This window comes from Podarcis gaigeae, assembly GCF_964106915.1.
Source record: "Podarcis gaigeae genome assembly, chromosome: 10".
Taxonomy (NCBI): Eukaryota; Metazoa; Chordata; class Lepidosauria; order Squamata; family Lacertidae; genus Podarcis; species Podarcis gaigeae.
In genome coordinates, this window is record NC_139686.1 from 6,745,555 (window position 1) to 6,764,438 (window position 18,884).

Sequence of the window (18,884 nt, forward strand, 5' to 3'; positions counted from 1 at the left end):
AGGCCAGCAGCCTGGTCTGTATGGTGAGGAATGGAACAAACTATCCTGGCATAGCTGTCTGACGGGATTCTTAAAAAGGAGTGCCCCCACACTGCAACGTTTTGGTGCGAGCTCACTTGTTTAATTGCTACCAACATAACTCTGATAAGAGCTCCATAGGGAGCTGTCCTTGGTGCTGAACCTCAGCTATCAACCTCAGCTATCCTCCCTTCCTCTGCTCCTCCCCTCTAAGGCACTAGAAAAGAGCTTCCCAAACTTTTCATGTTTGTGACACACTTTTTAGACATGCATCATTTCGCGACACAGTGATTCAGTTTTACTAGCAAACCGGAGATTAAACTAACCCCTTTCCAGCCCTGGGAGATGCGCCACACAACACACCTGCACACTGAAGCCGACACACTAACGTGTCACAACACACAGCTTGGAAAGCTCCGCACTAGAACAAGAGAAAAGGAAAGAACTCATTCACCCGGAAACAGTATTAGAATTCCTCAAAGAAAGACCAGCGAAGTCCATAATGCACGAGACACTGAATGCTTGTGGATTTTAGCTGTGTTTACTGATGTTGGCAGCTATATAAAGACCTCTGCTAGTCATCTGTGGTACATTTGACACTCAAAAAGGAAGGCAACCTGTGACTTCCAGCCTTCAGAAGTGTTCCCTGCCTCCCCGCCTGGAGGCTATTCTTTCTTGCCACTAAAAGGTAGATAGCTATTTAATGACAAGAGTAGGCAACCATTAACTCTCTATTACACCTTTATTTGGCTGGACTCTGAAGAGCTTAAAACGTTGAACCTGTAACATAATTCATTTGCAGAACTCCACAGCTAATTTATTATTTATTATGTTTTAAACAGGATCTCCAGGCCCCAAAATTAGTTGCTTTAATTTTGCCAGCACTCCTCTCCACCACATTGCCTTTCTAAAAGTCTGTTATTAACGCCCAATGAAGACAATCAAACCCATAATTTCAACTCCACACACTTTTATTTAAAAATATCTGAATTTGCTTAGCCACTAATATTTGCATCCAATGCCTTATTTTGAGGAATAGGGGGAAAGTCCTGGAACACTCTCCCTGCATGTAATTCAATCAATGTGCTGCCAGGAGTTCAGGAAGCACTCTGCATAGCATTCAGCTGGTGGGAGCATAACTGAACGACCTCCAAGAAAACATGTGCATATACAGGTATCAGAATTTGGTTCTATCTTGGAGCTGGATTTGGGTAACTCTGGCATAAAGTACAGAGGTGTTGGTGTTTGCAGAGTGTGTACAGTTCCATGAGGGTAACGTTTTGACAGCTGGACTGAATCCAAAGGATCAGGCTGCATGTTACGTGCCTCTTTTTTCTGTCAAATTACTGATGAAGTCAGATTTCCTCATTTTCCACAATCCACTCTGCTGCCACTAGCAACAGAGGAAGGTAAGAGCACTGAAACCCAACAGCACTCAAGCAGCTGGGAGTCCCACTCAGATCCCCCATATAGCTTATGAGAATTTAACAAACACTGTCTATGATTCCTCAAACGTACTGTTCTCCACCTCAGCTGTAAGGACTTGAAACTTACTTTTAAAACTAAGAAACCAGGAAGCAGAGTATACATACAGTGTGTACAAAATTCAGAATATTGCTCATCATGGCAAAATCGTTTTCTGCTTACTGCACAGGAGTCTTTGGTGCATCTGCTTTCTGTCTGCACTGCAGTGCTGCCTCAGTTGCATATGGTTATTTTGGAAGGTGAGGAAGAGTTTGGAAGAAGAGTCTCAAAGCAGCTAACATTCTCCTTTCCCTTCCTCCCCCACAGCAAACACTCTGTGAGGTGAGTGGGGCTGAGAGACTTCAGAGAAGTGTGACTGGCCCAAGGTCACCCAGAGCTGCATGTGGAGGAGCGGAGAGGAGAACCCGGTTCACCAGATTACGAGTCCACCGCTCTTAACCACTACACCACACTGGCTCTCACCACACTGGAGGAAGAAGGTTTAGCAGGTGGATTGTTCAGTTAGATGGCCTTTTAGTTCCAGCAATCCTATATTCTGATTTCTAGTAATATGCTTTTAATAGCATAACTGCTTATTTCTCAGGACTGGGAGCTATGTTATCCCAAACTTAAAGACCATGTAGTTAGGACAGCTGGAATGATGCAGTAAACTTTAACTAGAGAATCAGTGGAGTTTAGGTGGGCCAATGTAGGATTCATTGGCAGTTAAATTAATCTTGCATATAGCGATCTTTGTATGTAATGGCTACTTTAACACTTTTTTTTCTAGAATAATGCAGTATATAAATTGTATGAAATAAATTTTCATATTGTCCCTTCTCCAAGATTCATTTATGTATAATGTACTTTTGATTTATCCCTGATACTTCTATGTTTTTATGGAAACTAAGCCTTAGGACAGTGGAAGACAGGAGTGCCTGGTGTGCTCTGGTCTATGGGGTCACGAAGAGTCGGACACGACTAAACGACTAAACAACAACAAGCCTTATAAGGAACAGTTGAAGGAGTTGGGTATGTTTAGCCTGGGAAAGAGGAGACGGAGAGGAGATCTTCAACATCTAAAGGGCAATCACATGGAAGATGGAGCAAGCTTGCTTTCTCCTGCTCCAGAGTCTAGGATACACACCAATGGATTCAGATGACAAGAAAGGAGTTTCCAACTAAACATTAGGAAGAATTTCCTGATAGTAAGAGCTGTCCAATAGTGGAACAGATTCCCTCAGAATTGAACTAGATGACTCTTGGGGTCCATTCCAACTCTACAAACTGAAATTTATTTACTGGTCTTCTGAGGGTATATTTAAAACACATATTATAACCTCCCAGGTCCTGTTTGCCTCAATGGGCAAGAGGGTGGTGACCAAATTAAAAACCTCGTTTTCACAAGAATTCTAGGTAACTGCTTACTAATGAACCCACTGAGCCTCTTAACTATTGGGCACACTGACAGATGCAAAAAGCCTCCTGAGTTTTACTGTCCTATTTACTAGTCTACCACCAAATGAAAAATGCATCTTTAAATCTAGGGAAGAGGCCCTCCAAAAATACTTCCATATTCATTAAACACAGAGAAAGTGTCATTTTGTTACAGTTGCTGACATGTATTTGTTGCGACAAACATGTAGCTTTTACACTAGGGAGACTCTCCAGTAGCTGAGGATGACAATTAAGTCAAATACAACTGCTTGATCATGGCAATTAAAACTCCCAGAGAGGAACACGGGAAGCAATCCAAGCTCCTAATCACTTACAATAGTTTTGATATCATTTTAGAAATTCCAAGCTTCAGACCATCAAGTCTTTATTATAATATTGTCATGCAATTAGCCCAGAATTCAGAAACATTAACGAGTGTTTAAGCTGCTCCCCTTACACAAGGGGAAGCACAACTAGCACTAGTAACAGCCCTTGCAAGTCACTCAGAATAAATAGTCATAAGCAGCGTTAGTGGAAGGAGTTTTACAGAAACATGTTGTGCCACCATGTGACATTTTTTTCAAACAGCAAAAATGACTGGCTTGGATAGGAAATGAGGCAGAGAGTTTTCCCCAGTTGACTCTATTAGGGGCAGCTCAGCTGGTTAGAGCTGGTGATGGTAACACCAAGGTTGTAGGTTCAATCCCCATATGGGACAGCTGAATATTCCTGCATAGCAAGGGGTTGGACTAGATGGTCCATTCCAGCTCCGCTATTCTATGGTTCCTGGAGGAAAATTGTGGGGAACCTGTGAGAAGATGGAGTAGATAGTTTGTGGAGCATTTTTTGAAACCAGAAAGCAAAAGCAAAGTCCCCACCACCACCACCTTGAGAGTCTACAAGAGCTAGGGGTCTTTTTACAAAGACTGTGGGATTGTGTTGTGGGTAAGATCTGAATGGGCCTTGACTGACACACTCATTTTCCAGCTACTTTCACTGCAGAAAAAAGTTCTCAGCCGAACCAAGAGATCCTGCACTCAAACATATGCAGGCATGAGACAATTCCTACTAATTGAAGACCTACAACCCAAGCACCTTGAGGGACAAGACTAAAAAGAAGAAAGCAAAGCAGGAAGGAGAGAAGTGATGCATTGGTAATATATGTATTAATGGGAAGGAAGGGCTGGAGGCAAAGAGCAGGAGAGTCATAAATCAGCCAGCATGAATACAAACTCAAGAGTCTGAGCAGCAGTCGCCACATGGTCTGTTAGAGGCTCTGTCTGTCTAGGACAAGCTCAACAGCATCGGCACTAATATCTGTATCCTATGACTGGCCACTTGTGACCAAAGGAAGGGCTTGCCACAGTTGCTGCTATGCAGAGTGCTTGCTGGATTTGACTCAGGAAGCAAATCAAAAGGCATTGAGTTCAAACGGCCCAGTTACCTTGGCAAGCTTTCCAGCTCTTAAGACCAGCTGGAAAAACAGACCGTGAAGGTTATGGAGATTATGTGTGTTTGTTTCTACATTATTATTAGTAGTAGTAGTATTAGTGGTGGTAGTAGTAGTATTAATTGAATTTTTATATACCGCCCTAAACCCGGAGGTCTCAGGGCTGTTCACAGAACAATATAACACTATCAGCATAAATGCTGCTTTTTCATTGCAACCAACAAGTTGCCACCTTGTGCATGAAGTATCCTAGCCTCTGTCTTTATAAATCTGTTCGTTTCCTGGTTTCCTGACTGTGGTTTTTCTAACTGTGCAATCCTAACCATATCTACTCAGGAGTAAATCCTGCTGAATCCACTGGGGCTTACTTCCAGGTAAGTGAGCTTCGAATTGCAGCCTTAGTCAGGATAACGGAAAATCAATTCACACAAACGCCAAAGGACAGGAACATGGATAAACTCCAGAGGTGGTGCATGGCAAGTCCTTGAGGTTAATTAAGAAAAATTAAATCCCACGAGGCCAGAAGGCCAAGGACGTGTTTCAAATCACAACATGAGGCATGACAGAGATAAGAACAGAATGGTGCAGTGAGGGGAATATCTTCATTTTTCTATACTCGAGTGAAATGGAAGGTCTAACATTCAACTCCGGGGGAGCTGCTGCACACACCTCAAAATGCTTTGAGAGCATTAAAAAGGCAAAAACAACAAATGAATGGTGAATATTTCAAATCAGTTTCAATAGGAGCACCTTTTAGCCACAGCACGATAGCAATGAAAAAGTTTGACAGGAGCACTTTAATAAGGGCATTTGAGGCTATTTCCTAACCAGAAAGCCCACCCTCAATACCCCAGAATAGCACACTTCAAAATCCAGAGATTCATAACTGAGCCTCCCAATTTAAACATAAGTAGGATGGAGACATAAAGTTCCGAGTCTCACAACAGCACCTCCATATTCGACAAATGTTAGCACTGAACCTTTTTTAACCTGCTGTCTGTAACTCTGGGGGAATGGAAATTGTATGTATTATCCCCCTAGGCTTTCAACTGTATCCCAGAACTTCTCAGAGGTCCCACTTCTGTCTCCTCCTCCAAATCTCTTTCCTATGAAGCTTTGACCCAGAAGTCATAATTCCCAATGATAATGAAGTATCTGTATGCAGAATTGCTTTGGCTGACATTCATCATGTTAGCCCACATACCCCCACTTTTCTTCCCCTCACCACCCTTATCACTGTCTAAACGTAGATTTTAAGTTTCTTAGAGAAGGGGTCTAGACCTGTGCCTTTTTCCTCTGTGTTGTTCCATAAAGTACCATGCAGAATGCTGGCCCTATGAAAATCCTACAAACACACACATCTGGCATGTAGGTGTGCAGTTACCAATACTAGGATAACTTGAAGGAGAAACTTAAGGAATAAAATACTGCATGCCTCAGAGGTCTCTCCTATCTATATGCCACCCCCTCTCCCCAGAAAATCTGCTTTAGGCTGTTATTCGTTTAGTCATGTCCGACTCTTCGTGACCCCATGGACCCGAGCACGCCAGGCACTCCTGTCTTCCACTGCCTCCCACAGTTTGGTCAAACTCATGTTAAGAACACTGTCCAACCATCTCGTCCTCTGTCGTCCCCTTCTCCTTGTGCCCTCCATCTTTCCCAACATCAGGGTCTTTTCCAGGGAGTCTTCTCTTCTCATGAGGTGGCCAAAGTCTTGGAGCCTCAGCTTCAGGATCTGTCCTTCCAGTGCACTCAGGGCTGATTTCCTTCAGAATGGATAGGTTGGATCTTCTTGCAGTCCATGGGACTCTCAAGAGTCTCCTCCAGTTAGAAGCTTCTAATAATTATTTTTAATGATATTTGACCTTCAAGTATTTAAATGCTGTCCTTCATTCAGCAGCTAACCTCTCCGCTGTTTATGTCCCATACCATGTAAGGGGCTGACCCATAGTTCACGGCAAACACTAGATTTGAACTCGGGATTTCCTGGTTCACCGTTCAGCCTCTTAGCTACTTCACTCACGGCCATTTTTAAAAACCACAAGTAATTTAACTTCCCGCTTGAGATATCACATTTCTTTCTTCCCTGACCCCATCAAGATTTATAATGCATATGTATGGCGAAATTCCAACTTGGTCTTTCTATAGTCTTGTCTTATACCATAAACAACAAGGTATTCCTCCCTGTTGGGGTATCACATTTCTGGCAACATGAGGTGGTCTCTATTGGCAGCACTTTCTGGCAGCCCATACTGGGTATCTGTTCCAGACGGTATTGTGCTCCCAAATTCTGAAGTTGAGACACTAACAGTACTGCAGAAAAGCTCCCAAGGTCAAGCTTTTGACTGCTTGCTCCTTTCGACAGCAATTAAGCCAGCTCTGTGTGTTGCACAGCAGAGATTAAGTTGTCCTGCTCCTTATCACAGACACTTAGGCCTTGGAAAGAGTTGGGGTTTGTTTATTTTTAATAAGCAACAGCTCCAGATAGGAACTACAGATCAGAAAATGGCTGAAGTCATAAATGCTTACACACGGAGAGAAAGCTTTGTGTCAATAGAAAGGCTTTTTCTTCCCAAAAAGCTATCAATATTTTGAGTGTTCAGAAGGAGGAATCTCAATAAAGGTGTCTGTCTGCTGGAAAATGCAGGGCAGCAGCTGTTGTCTAATAAGGCAATGCTGTTGTAATTCAGACGCTAAAAATGCAGAAGATGCTTTGCTTATCAAGAAAGGGTGAATCCTCTGTAGCCATTTTGAAAGCAGGTGCCCTCCCAACATAATCTATACAAGAAAAAGAGTAAGGTATCAGGAATATTCATTCTACACAGTGGACATCTTTGGGTGGATTTATTCCACATAGTAGCTATCTTTGGATATTTAGATGAATTCTAGCAGGAGATACCCCAGCTAATTTGGGGAGCTGCAAATTCTAAAATGTGAACCATGAGGAGGCAAAGCTTGCAACAAATGTTCAACCTGCAGCCCCAGCAAGAAAGAGGATACAGGAAGGCAGGAAAAGGGATCATTCCCAGGACACTGGCTACAGCTAACTCAAGAAAAGGAACTGGGTTTCTCTTCAGCTTCAAAGAAATCACAGGCAAAAATAATTGCATATGAAAGAAACAACTCTAGAATGACCAAGGCACCCTCCAAGCTCTGAGAAAAATGAATATGCACAGCAAGTGATCAGTCTCCCCAAACCAGATCCCTTGCCCAGTTCCTGTCACTTTTCTCCTAGCAATCAGCTTGAAAGTCACTCTGCAAGCTCTTTGATATTAAGCATCAGCAGTCTAGTTCCATTAGTATTAAAATGGTATCACAGGTATCACTGCAGGGTTGAGAATAGTCCCCCATCAAAAAAAAGATCTCACATTGAGATGCCTACTTGGTACATATAGCAGGCCCATCTCTGGACTGCATCACTGATGCCACACTGAGGGCTGCGGCTGCTTTCACAGGGGCTGCCTACCAGGTTGTTACCTTCAGCCATTTTCCTCCTCCGAGGCACAGCTCCAAAAATTTCTAGAGGAGGCTGCATTCAGCACTATTGGAGGAGGAGAGGGTGGTGTCTAGAAGTCATGTGCTCCCTTAACTCCTGGACTCGGCTGCCTCTCTGGGCCTTAGACTAGAGCCCAGTCACAACCACCCTGAGGGATGTCCCCCATGCTAGGACTCAGTATGGCTGCTGCATTTGTGTCCTCTGGCCAAGAGACAGTAAGTGCTGCTGCCAAGGATGAGTTCATGACAATGTTGGGCTTCCTTGGCTAGAGGTGTTTGTTAGCCTTGTAGCCATCTAGGATATGGGAAGCAACAAATTATTGGGGTGGGGCAAGGGGGTATAGGAAAGAGAACTCAAGGCTGGATATGAACGGAAAGCCCAGGCCTGTCAGCAAAAACAAGATAGAAGCTGAGTTAGGCTCTTCCCACCAGAGGGAGTTTGCACTTCCTGTCTAAAAAACCCCCCTCTGGAAGAAGGAAGGAGGAGCTCTTCTATCACCAAGACAGAATTCTTACAGACTTAAAAGCAGTCTCTGCAGCACATGGATAAACAATTTAATTCCTTACATATAGATTCTGTTTCTCTTTTCTTCCTTCCCGCCCCCTTTTCCTCTGCTGTCAAGTTATCTGACCTCTGTTTGATAATCTCATTTCCTGAAAATCAAAATACCGGAAATTTAAGCTTCCTAGAGTGTTAATTGTGACCCTGCTCCATTGCTAATCAAAAAATTGGATGTTTTGCATGAAAATGCTGCTCTAATTAATTCTCAGTCATAAAGCGCCCTGGTTTTAATAACCCCTTCTTGATTGGATAGCCTTTGAAGAGACGGTTGCTGCTAATCTGCTACACTAGAAAAACTGCACACAGAGGAAATAATAAGTGGGCTTCTAAGGTCTGAATGAGATTATTGCATTAACACAGCCAAAGCGAAGAAGAGCAATCCCTCTGCACCAACCTCAAATAAAGCTCCGATTTTGACGGGGTGGGGAACAACCAAGACACCCGAGAGAACAGAAAGTCCCCTAGCTGCATTCCTCAAGGCAGAAGGAGCTCTTCATTTCATATTGTTCTGCCATTTTGAGGTTCCTTTTCAAAACTTAGGGCATCCACCTGCCACAATGCCTTTTTAAAAATGAGACAAGAACACATCAGTCCTTCCTTCCCCCTCCCTATCTCCTCTGAATGACAGCGTATTATCATACGCAACTCTAAGAGTGCTGAACTGAATTTTCATTACTCCAAACGTCAAAAGCAGTTTGTGTCACCAGAGAACAGATGGTTGTCCCAGGCTGCCTTTTTTTGTTGCTGCTGTTCTTGGTTAACACAAATTGCATGAGCCACAATAGATTGAGCCTTGCAGAAGAGGTGGGTTCTTCCTGGGGATGCCATTCCCTATATACAAGGCCTGAACTACATGCTCAGCAAAATCAGTGTTGCTCTGAACTTTAAGATATCGGACTGCAGGCACAGGGAACTAAATTTCTGAAGGCGCTTCAAAAATTCCCTGAACGTAGAAAAAGCTAGCACAAGAAGGTGGTAGAGAAAAGGGCAGACTGTTTTGCAACCAGGTAGACTCAGCTGTTCTGTTCTTGGTTCATGTAGTAAGTTGTCAAGAGAACCTTGCAATTATCTTCCAGAACTTGGGAAGACTAAATATTGGTGGAAACCTGCCGGTTGCTTTCCCTGCCTCTTTGTGCCCCCCTGAGGCTCTTCAAATTCTCTCACCGCATGAACTTTCTTCATGGACTTAGTTGGCAAACTGATCTGAGAGCACTGCATCAGCGTGGGAAATGATTTGGGTTCCCTATGGTGACTTAGAACAGAAATATCACCTGCTGTATCTAACAAAAATCTCAGATTCACACTGGCTTTGACAAAAACATGCAACTTGCTTGCAAGACACATCCTAGTAACCAGATCTCTCCTTCGGCATGTTGATTTCACTTGAAACCCAACATAGAGGAAGGATGACCTAAAAATATATTATTAGTCAACATTTTTATCTAGCAAAGGTAAAGTTATAAACACAGCCTCCATTATTAGTTAAGATCCTTATTATCTAAACCAGAGCTTTCCAAACTTTTCATGCTGGTGACACACTTTTTAAACATGCATCATTTCGCAACATGGCAATTCAGTTTTACTAGCAAACCAGAGGTTAAATTAACCCCTTTCCAGCCCCAGAAAGAGCATGGGGAGCGTTCATGAGAAACACCTACATACTGCAGTCGACACACTAATGTGTCGCGACACACCATTTGGAAAGCTCTGATCTAAATCTTGGCTAGCCAAATTTTGTAATGATGCACCCTGAAGCAAAAGAAAAAATCCTAATATTCTGGGTTCTGAACTGGCAGTGAGTGACCAAGAAAAGGATCTTGGGACTGCGGTGATTAACTTGATGAAAGTGTGCAGCAGCTGTGAAGAAGGCAAATTCCATGTTAGGGATCATTAGGAAAGGGATTGAAAATAAAACTTCCAACCTCAAAAAGGACATTGTCATGCTGGAAAAGGTTTGGGAAACAGTAACCAAAATGATCAAGGGGCTGGAGCAACTTTCCAATGAGGAAAGGCTGCAAGATTTGTGAATTTCTCATTTAGAAAAAGGGTAAGGGGGATATCATACAGGTGTGTAAAACTAGGAATAGTGTTGAGAAAGTAGATAGGGATTTTTTTAAAATCTTGCTTTCATAGTATTAGAGCCTGTGACTGTCCACATTGGAAGATTCCAGAGACACAAAAGAAAGCACTTCTTCACATAGCACATTGTTAAACTATGGCATTCACTCCCATAAGATTATAGTGGTGGCTGCCAACCTGAATGGCTTTAAAGGGGGATGAGACATATTCATGGAGGGCAATGGCTGCTGGTCATAGTGGTTATATATAACCCGCAGGATCAGAGACAAAATGCCTCTGAAAAGCAGTGGCTGGGGATCATGATCAGAGACTGCTGGTGCCAGAGCCAGCACAAGTTTTGCTGCCTGAAGTGAAGAACAAGTCCCTCCCTCAATGCATATACAGAACACAAACAAAGCGGCAGCTGAGTCTTCCTCACTAGTGATGGGACAATAGCCTCCACTATTCCTGAGAGCAGAAGGCTAGCTTAGCTGGCGTAGAGCAGCCAGTGTGGCACACACAGCTTTGTCTTCCCAACAGCTTGCTACACTCCCTGCATCTAGTGATGAAGGCAGCAGCCTGACTAATAGCAGGGCTGGCCCTAGCTACTACGCTCGTATCCTTGCGAGCTTCTCACTGGGGTATTCTCTTCTCCACTATGAGAATGAATGCTGGAATAGCCCTTTGGTCGGACACAGAAAGTCTCTTCCAATGTTCTTACCCATGACTCTTGACTAAGCTGCTGTTGAATGTAACTCACTGGCATGGATATACAGTGTGTTGCTATCAAAGGGTTAAAAGGTAGCAGAAACGCTCTAATCACTGAGCAGCTGGAGGTCATTAGGCTTCCAGGATCATGAGTTTGTATAAATAGTCTCCTGTGTGTTTGTTCTTCCCCTTCTCCCCTTTTTTTGGGCGTGTCTGCTGAGATGTGTGGTTCTTCGCCAGGGTTGTTTTTTGTTTTGTAAATAAACCTTATCTTTGAGTTACAAACCGCATGCTCCAAGACTCCTCTTTGAAAAGATACTGCCTCTCCTGCCCTTCTTCAACTGCTGTGCGAAATACTCTGCTGTAGTGGGACTTGTGACGATGGAAGCGCACTGGGCATTTACATTAAACTAATTAAAGTTTAATGGGACACAGTGGTACCTGGCAAGACGAAATTAATTCGTTCTGCGAGTTTTTTCGTCTTGCGAATTTTTCGTCTTGCGAAGCACGGATTCCCATAGGAATGCATTGAAACCAAATTCCCACAGGAATGCATTGAAACTTGCAAGACGTTTTCGTCTTGCGAAGCAAGCCCATAGGGAAATTCGTCTTGAGAAGCAACTAAAAAAATGAAAATCTCTTTCTTCTTGCGAGTTTTTCGTCTTACGAGGCATTCGTCTTGCGAGGTACCACTGTATAAGCAAGCATTATACCAGCTCCACTTCTTGAATGCTCCAGATAATCTGAATTAAAGTTTGCATTTTGGGCTGTTTTTCCCTTGCACAATTCTAAGTTACCTTCCATTCACTTCCAAATATTGCAAGTCATCTGCATTAAATGCTGTAACATTTCTTGTGAGGCAAGCTCCAAATACTTTTCTTGATGTGCAGACATACCAGACCAAGACTGAGGGGAGAGGTGAGAAGAGGCAAGTTAGGGGTCACAAACAGCTTCTTTCACAAAGCTCACTGGGTGGAATGGTCATTACCTTTCAGCCTAACTTACCTCACAGGGTTACAGTGAGGATAAAATGTGAATGATTATATAGCACCATGAGCATTAGTCAGTACACTGGGATATAGAAGGAATGCTCATACATATGAACAGCATACCTCTGCACATCACAGGGCGGCTGACAGCCTCCTCCCTAGGAAGAAAAACTCTGAATATTCTCAGATCAACTTACAGGTCATTCTCCTCCATTGCAAAGTGAAAGTCTGGAAGAAATGTGCTTCTGAATGAAAGGGCCATAACCCAATATAGAGCTACCTGTGCAAAAGCCTACTGACTCATCAGATTAATTAGGCCTTTATTTGGTGCTGGATTGTAACACTCAAAACAACTAGCTCCTGAATCAATCCTAGAGAGAATTTGGCTTTGCTCCTGAGAAAGCAGCTAAAAAGTGAATATATTTGTTCCCTCCACACCTTCCCTGCCCCCATGACACCATGGCAGGGTTTGTTGCAGATCTGTTGAATTGCGGTGTCAGATTTACTGCTTTGCAGCTAATGGGTAACTTTAAAAAGGGAATGGCACTTCCCTCCCGGCTAACTGTGTCAGTGTGCTGGTGTGAATGCTGCACCCCCAGCCAGTTTCTAAATGCAGGAAACCTGGCAGGCAAGAGAACAGGAGAGGCTGTTCCTCTAAAAGCTCTGAGCACCCACCTCCAAGTCACGTTGGCTCCGCATTTTATGGCAGAGTCAGAATCAGCAGGGGGCATTGGTAGCGACAGTAATTAAATCCTATAGTGTCTGCTATGCAAAGGGCACTTCATTAATTACAAGGAAGGTGACGGCTGTGCTGTGCAGCTCTTTGACAACCATGCCGCTTGGTGGAATTAACTATACTATTAGTGTAATGTATAAGAAAGCTATTAGGGATGTAATAGTAAATTCATCTGAATACAAAAATTTAAAACACAAACAACACAAACAGGCTCTCTCTTTTATCAAGGAAATGCCAAGATCTCACCTCTCACTGTTAGATTGGCATTTTATAGCATCTCACCCCTTGCACACACACTAAAGCACACACCACAACCATGGTGTATAACTGGGTAATTGCATTAGCTCACCTTCATCCCTTGTTAGCCTTTGCCTCTCCCCTTCCAACCCAGCATCTGGTTTTGAAATGCAGAGAACTTTGAATGGAAAGATCCCTGGGTCAGGAGCCTACCTTCCTTCCTTCTTCCAACAATGCTGTAAAGGGCCAGGACCATGGATGGTTCTATCATAAGCAGCAAGCAGGCCCTTGCAACTAAGTGTTGCAGTGGATCTCTAGTCTCTCTCTCTCTCTCTCTCTCTCTCTCTCTCTGTGTGTGTGTGTGTGTGTGTGTGTGTGTGTTACCAGAGCCTAGCATTAAAAATACAAATACAAACATTAGGAACAATAAAATCAGAGAATTGTAGAATTAGAAGGGACCACAAGGGTCATCTACTCTAACCCCCTGCAATGCAGGAGTCTTCTGTCCAATGTTGGGTTTGAACCTACAACTGCGATTAAGAATCTCATGCTCTACTACTCAGCTGCATGCTCTACTACTGAGCTTTTTACTTTAGGTTTTTTTATGAACAATTAAAAGTGCAACTAGTCAGCTTGCAAGTCAATGCAACATGTGGCTTCTGCATGCAACTGAGTGTTTGGAGGAGATCTGAGAATAGCAATTTAGGTAGACTGAGATTTTCTGCAACCTGCAATAGCTCTGAGGTTTTCATTTTCTCTTTCCCTGGTCTGAGGAAAGTCACTGTTTGCTGTTTGGTCCATATTTCCTTTAAAGCAGGAAGAGAGAGAGAGAAAGAGGGAGGGAGGAGCATGCATGCCCAGGTCTACTGCATTACTATTTCCCAAAGTGTCAGACCCATCTGTTATACTGGCCTCCCAAATATAATACAGCTGGAAAGAAATTTCAGCGAAATCTATCACCCTGAAAGCATTACAAAACATACTTTGTGAGTGGGTGGGTATCAAAACCTGGCTGTACTGTAAAACTCAAATATCATGACAAAACTCAAAATTGATATTGCTACCATGGAGTTTTATCTTGCAGTTCAGTATTTTGAATTCTGACTTAAAATGTGAAAACAACTAGTTTGAAGTTTTGATCTGTTTCCAATTTATTTCAGAAAAGACAGCGGCTATCAAGGTAAGTGAAAAAGGGTTACTTAAGTGTTCATTTGAAACCAGACTTCAAGGCCTACCTTGAAGTTCACCACTCCTGCTGTACAACTCCCTCCTCTGCTCCCGCAAATAGGCACTCATACTAATGGCATGGGAAGATGATTCAAACCTGCAATGAGACAAACACAGCACGTCAGCAGGCATGATGAATCCATGTGAAAGTCAAGGCCAGTTCCAATATGCATGGTCATATACTGACAATATAATCCTGAGAGCCAGAAAGTGGCCATCTTCAAAAGCTAAACAAGTTGCTAATTCTGTTGATCTCTGACTGAGTCCCCGTATCCCTCCCCATTATTAATCATCTCATACATTTCATTCTGCTGCTAAGATCCTAACTAGAAGGCACCAAATCTTAGTTTGTGGCATGTATCTCACACTCTTCTGAGTATTATTCTTCGGAGTATTATGGGCCCCTGGTGTCATGAGCACTAACGAGGAACATAGGTCTTTTACTCAAAGCAACACTTTTGTACTGATCATTTCCAGCCCCACCCTATGCAAAATGGGCACTTCCTTCTTCCTCCCCACTTTCCATGTCAGGTAAAGTCAGACTACAAAACACAACTCTTTGAATATTCCTGGCCAAGGGAAACTGGCGAGAAAAGTTCCTTTAAGACATGGGTAGGCAAACTGAGACCCGGGGGCTGGATCCGGCCCAAACGCCTTCTAAATCCGGTCAGCGGACGGTCTGGGAATCAGCATGTTTTTACATGAGTAGAATGTGTCCTTTTATTTAAATGCATCTCTGGGTTATTTGTGGGGCATAGGAATTCGTTCGTTTAAATTTTTTTCCAAAATATAGTCCAGCCCCTTACAAGGTCTGAGGGACAATGGACAGGCACCCTGCTGAAAAAGTTTGCTGACCCCTGCTTTAAGAGTTTTGCCCCAGACACACAACTCTCTAAAGCCCTCTGCTTATAAGGTAGGAAGAACAGTCTCTTCCACAACCATTACAGAAGGAAAGAAAATGTCCTGGGAAAATGCCACTTTAGGTAGCCATACAAGTCTGCCTAGCAGCAGGCCTCCCTATTCTGTCTGCATGATAACTCAAAGGAACATAGAAAGCTGCCTTGCACCAAGACAGACCACTGGCCCAACTAGCTCAGTATTGTCTACTCTGATTGGAAGCAGCTCTCAAGGGCTTCAAGCAGGGGACCCAGCCATACCTAGAGAGGATGGGGTAAACAACCAGATGCTCTACCACTGAGCTAGGGCCCTCTCCATAACTTAGCCTGATTACTCAAGGAGGGCTCTTGAAAATGCAGAGAGCCTTCTGGCAGGTGGATGGCCCTCTAAATGGGAAAGAGGGTTGGGAGACAGCTGCTCTGTGTGGCGAGACAAACACCAAAGGAAGAAGAAAACAGCACGACAGAGGCATTATCAAACAACTACACCTCTCAACAGGATGAAAAATGCCATTTTAATGGCAAGATCTCTGCAGATGCAGTGACAGCTGACAGATAAAGCAACCAGAGTTCCCAGCAAGCATGGCTGTCATTGTGGTTAAAGCAATGACAAGAGAATGAGCAGCAGGGGACATGCACTTCTTATTAAGCAATTATGCCTTACTTCATTTTCGTCAGACAGAAATGAGTGCGTGGGGCTGGAGCAATGAAGCTGACGGGCTAACATGCCAAGCAACAGGGGATGGGAGCAGTTCAGGATCAGCAGGGAAACTGCAAGAAATCCAAACCTTCCAGGGAATCTATGAGGGAATCTCAACAAGGTTCTAGTCCTTTGATGCTGAGTGTGAAGTTGCAGGCTGCCTGCAATTCCCACACAACAGGGGAGAAGGCGCCGTGTTCTAAACCACTGAGCTTCTTGGGCTTGCCAACTGGAAGGCCAGCAGTTCGAATCTGCCCAACAGGGTGAGCTCCCATTGCTCTGTCCCAACTTCTGCCAACCTAGCAGTTTGAAAGCATGCCAGTGTAAGTAGACAAATAGGTACTGCCATGGCAGGAAGGTAAACAACGTTTCTGTGCGCTCTGGTCTCCGTCATGGTGTTGCGTTGCGCCAGAAGCGGTTTAGTCATGCTGGCCACATGACTCGAAAAGCTGTCTGAGGACAAACGCCAGCTCCTTTGGCCTGAAGCAAGATGAGCACCACAATCCCATAGTCGCCTTTAACTGGACTTAACTGTCCAGGGGTCCTTTACCTTTTTTTACCTTACGCAACAGTGTGACTATATAGCACATTTTAAAACAATTATAGTAATTACACGTGATAAAATTATAGGCATAGATAGGCTTGCTGGGAGGAAAAGTGAACAGGCACGAAAAACATTACAGGCAGAGGCATTTGCCTAATATTAATGGGCAGGTTGTTCCAAAGAGAAGGTGCTGCTACACTGAAGGTTTGATTCCTTGCAAGTGCAGAATGAACAATATGCGATACTTGTAAAAGTGCCAATTCTGAGATTGAAGCAGTCGAATGGGCACGTATGCATATATAAAGGAAACTGAGACCAAGAGAGATATCTAATCCATGATGCCACAGTCCCAGTGATTAATTTAAAAGATGCATTTCCAGTTTACCACTAATTAATCAAAGGGGCTTATTCTGGGCTATTGGTCTCCAAAAGAAAAGCCAAGAAAATGGTAAAAGAAAAGTAAAAAATGCAGGGCAGTGGCACTGCTGTATGAAGGCTGGAAGCCAGAAGTACAAAAGATGAACCCGAGAATCACTCATGTTTAAAATGTTGACTAAAAAAAATCACGGCAGTGATTAACAGCATCCAGTTGAAGCAGCATCAAGCGAAAGAGGCACACAATGGACCAAGGACAGAATTCTTGAGTTAATCAAAACAGAATGGAACAGAAGAAGCACAACTGCCAGCACAGATCAAGCTTTGCCCTTGTCATTTTATAACTTTCTGTAACACATGTTCCCACGCATGTCTGTGCAAGAGTGTAAGTCAGTCGGATGTGGAGAATTCTGAACCAAATAGAAGTGGCTGAACTTCAGCTGTGGAGCCAAAACAACTCCAATGATTTATTCAGACAGTTGCAAGAACCAGCAACCTTTTCCTCCTCTGCAGCATTATTTGTATGTGTATGTTCTCTATACCCTCAGAGGAACAATAAGCTTGCCCAGCCTCTCTGCCTTCCCCAATTCATGAAGATGGATAAAGCAGTCTTATACTGTGTCTCAGGGGGGAAGAGAAGAGCATCAGACTCCCCTTCCACTACCATTTATCACCATTTCTCCACCAAGATTCCAACTCTCACGCCTCCTTTAGAAAACTCGGGTCAGGGAGACCCACATTTAATGTGAAAATGGGGGGGGGGGGTCCATTTGCATCATACGTCTGACTTCCACGTGACCTCAGTGTTTGCAGCACTCCTCCCTAAATTAAGCACCTACCTTTCCTCTTAAAAATAAAGCTGGGTAACTATCAAGCACAGAGCAGTACTGAAGATGGACTGGAAAATCCCTATGCAAAGCAGTTTGGAACAGAGAAGCAGTGCTGCACTCACTTGAAGAGGGAGGTTTTAGGCCTCTGGGGTTTCTTTTTTGCAAAGAATGCTGCAAATTCCCGTCCCGAGCTGGCATAACTAAGCTGAGCTGATGGCTCCGAAGATGCCCGTGTATTTTTCATATCCAAGTACTCCGTGAGCAGCATCTGGAGAGAAAGGGAGGGAGGAACAGCATTTTAAGAAGCACGTTTTTAAAAGGCTTTGTAAACAAAGTCTCAAATTAATGCCGGAAAACTAACCCATACAATCCATGAATACAGTCTGCACAAAAGTTTACCATCAGATTAAAACTCTCGTCAGAAGAAAGCTTTTGGTTCTACGCATCAACCTCGCAGATTTCTGAACAACTAACACGCCAGCCATTTGGTGTGGAATGGCTGTGGAACTCCCTTTCATTGGATGTCAAGGAAATAAACAACTATCTGACTTTTAGAAGACATCTGAAGGCAGCCCTGTTCAGGGAGGTTTTTAATGTTTGATGTTGTACTGTGTTTTAATTTGTTGGAAGCTGCCCAGAGTGGCTGGGGCAACCCACTCAGAGGGGCAGAACAACAACAACAACAACAACAACAACTCTAGTAGGGTAGTGGTGCCTCAGTTCTGAAATATCCTCCTTTTGAAGGCTAGGATAGCCAATTTATGGTTGGGAGTTCACTTTTAAATTGAAATATGTTTTTGTTTTTCCTAGATTTTGATGGCTATGGTTAGGTTGTTTTTGAATCTTTGTTTTATAGTACTGATTTGGAGTTTTTTATTATAGATATTATTGATACTGGTGCTGATATTTAACCATTGTTGTATTTGTGTTTTGTGATTTATTTTTGTAAACTGCTTTGAGGTCACTTTCAACAAAAAGCAGTATATGCACACATTTAATAATAACAGTAACATTTAGGTGCCAACACAGCCCATGTCATGGGGAATGAAATCATCTCGTAGAAGACACTCCTTTAGATAGCCCTAAAAAGGGCAATAAAGTTTAAATTTGCAGCAAAAGTTTCACCAAAATTCCTGAGCATACAGAGATTTACTGATG

The 18,884-nt window shown here is 43.3% G+C and overlaps 1 protein-coding gene across 1 annotated transcript in view; it reads right to left on the reverse strand.

Moving 5' to 3' along the window:
* Window positions 1-18,884, reverse strand: part of EXOC4 (exocyst complex component 4) — a 351,415-nt gene that overhangs the window by 229,395 nt on the left and 103,136 nt on the right. Inside the window, exons 8-9 of the mRNA XM_083700107.1 lie at window positions 17,849-17,994; window positions 14,390-14,478 (exon numbers count right to left, since the gene is read on the reverse strand). Coding sequence (XP_083556233.1) covers window positions 14,390-14,478; window positions 17,849-17,994 — 235 coding nt within the window. The remainder of the gene's footprint in view (window positions 1-14,389; window positions 14,479-17,848; window positions 17,995-18,884) is intronic.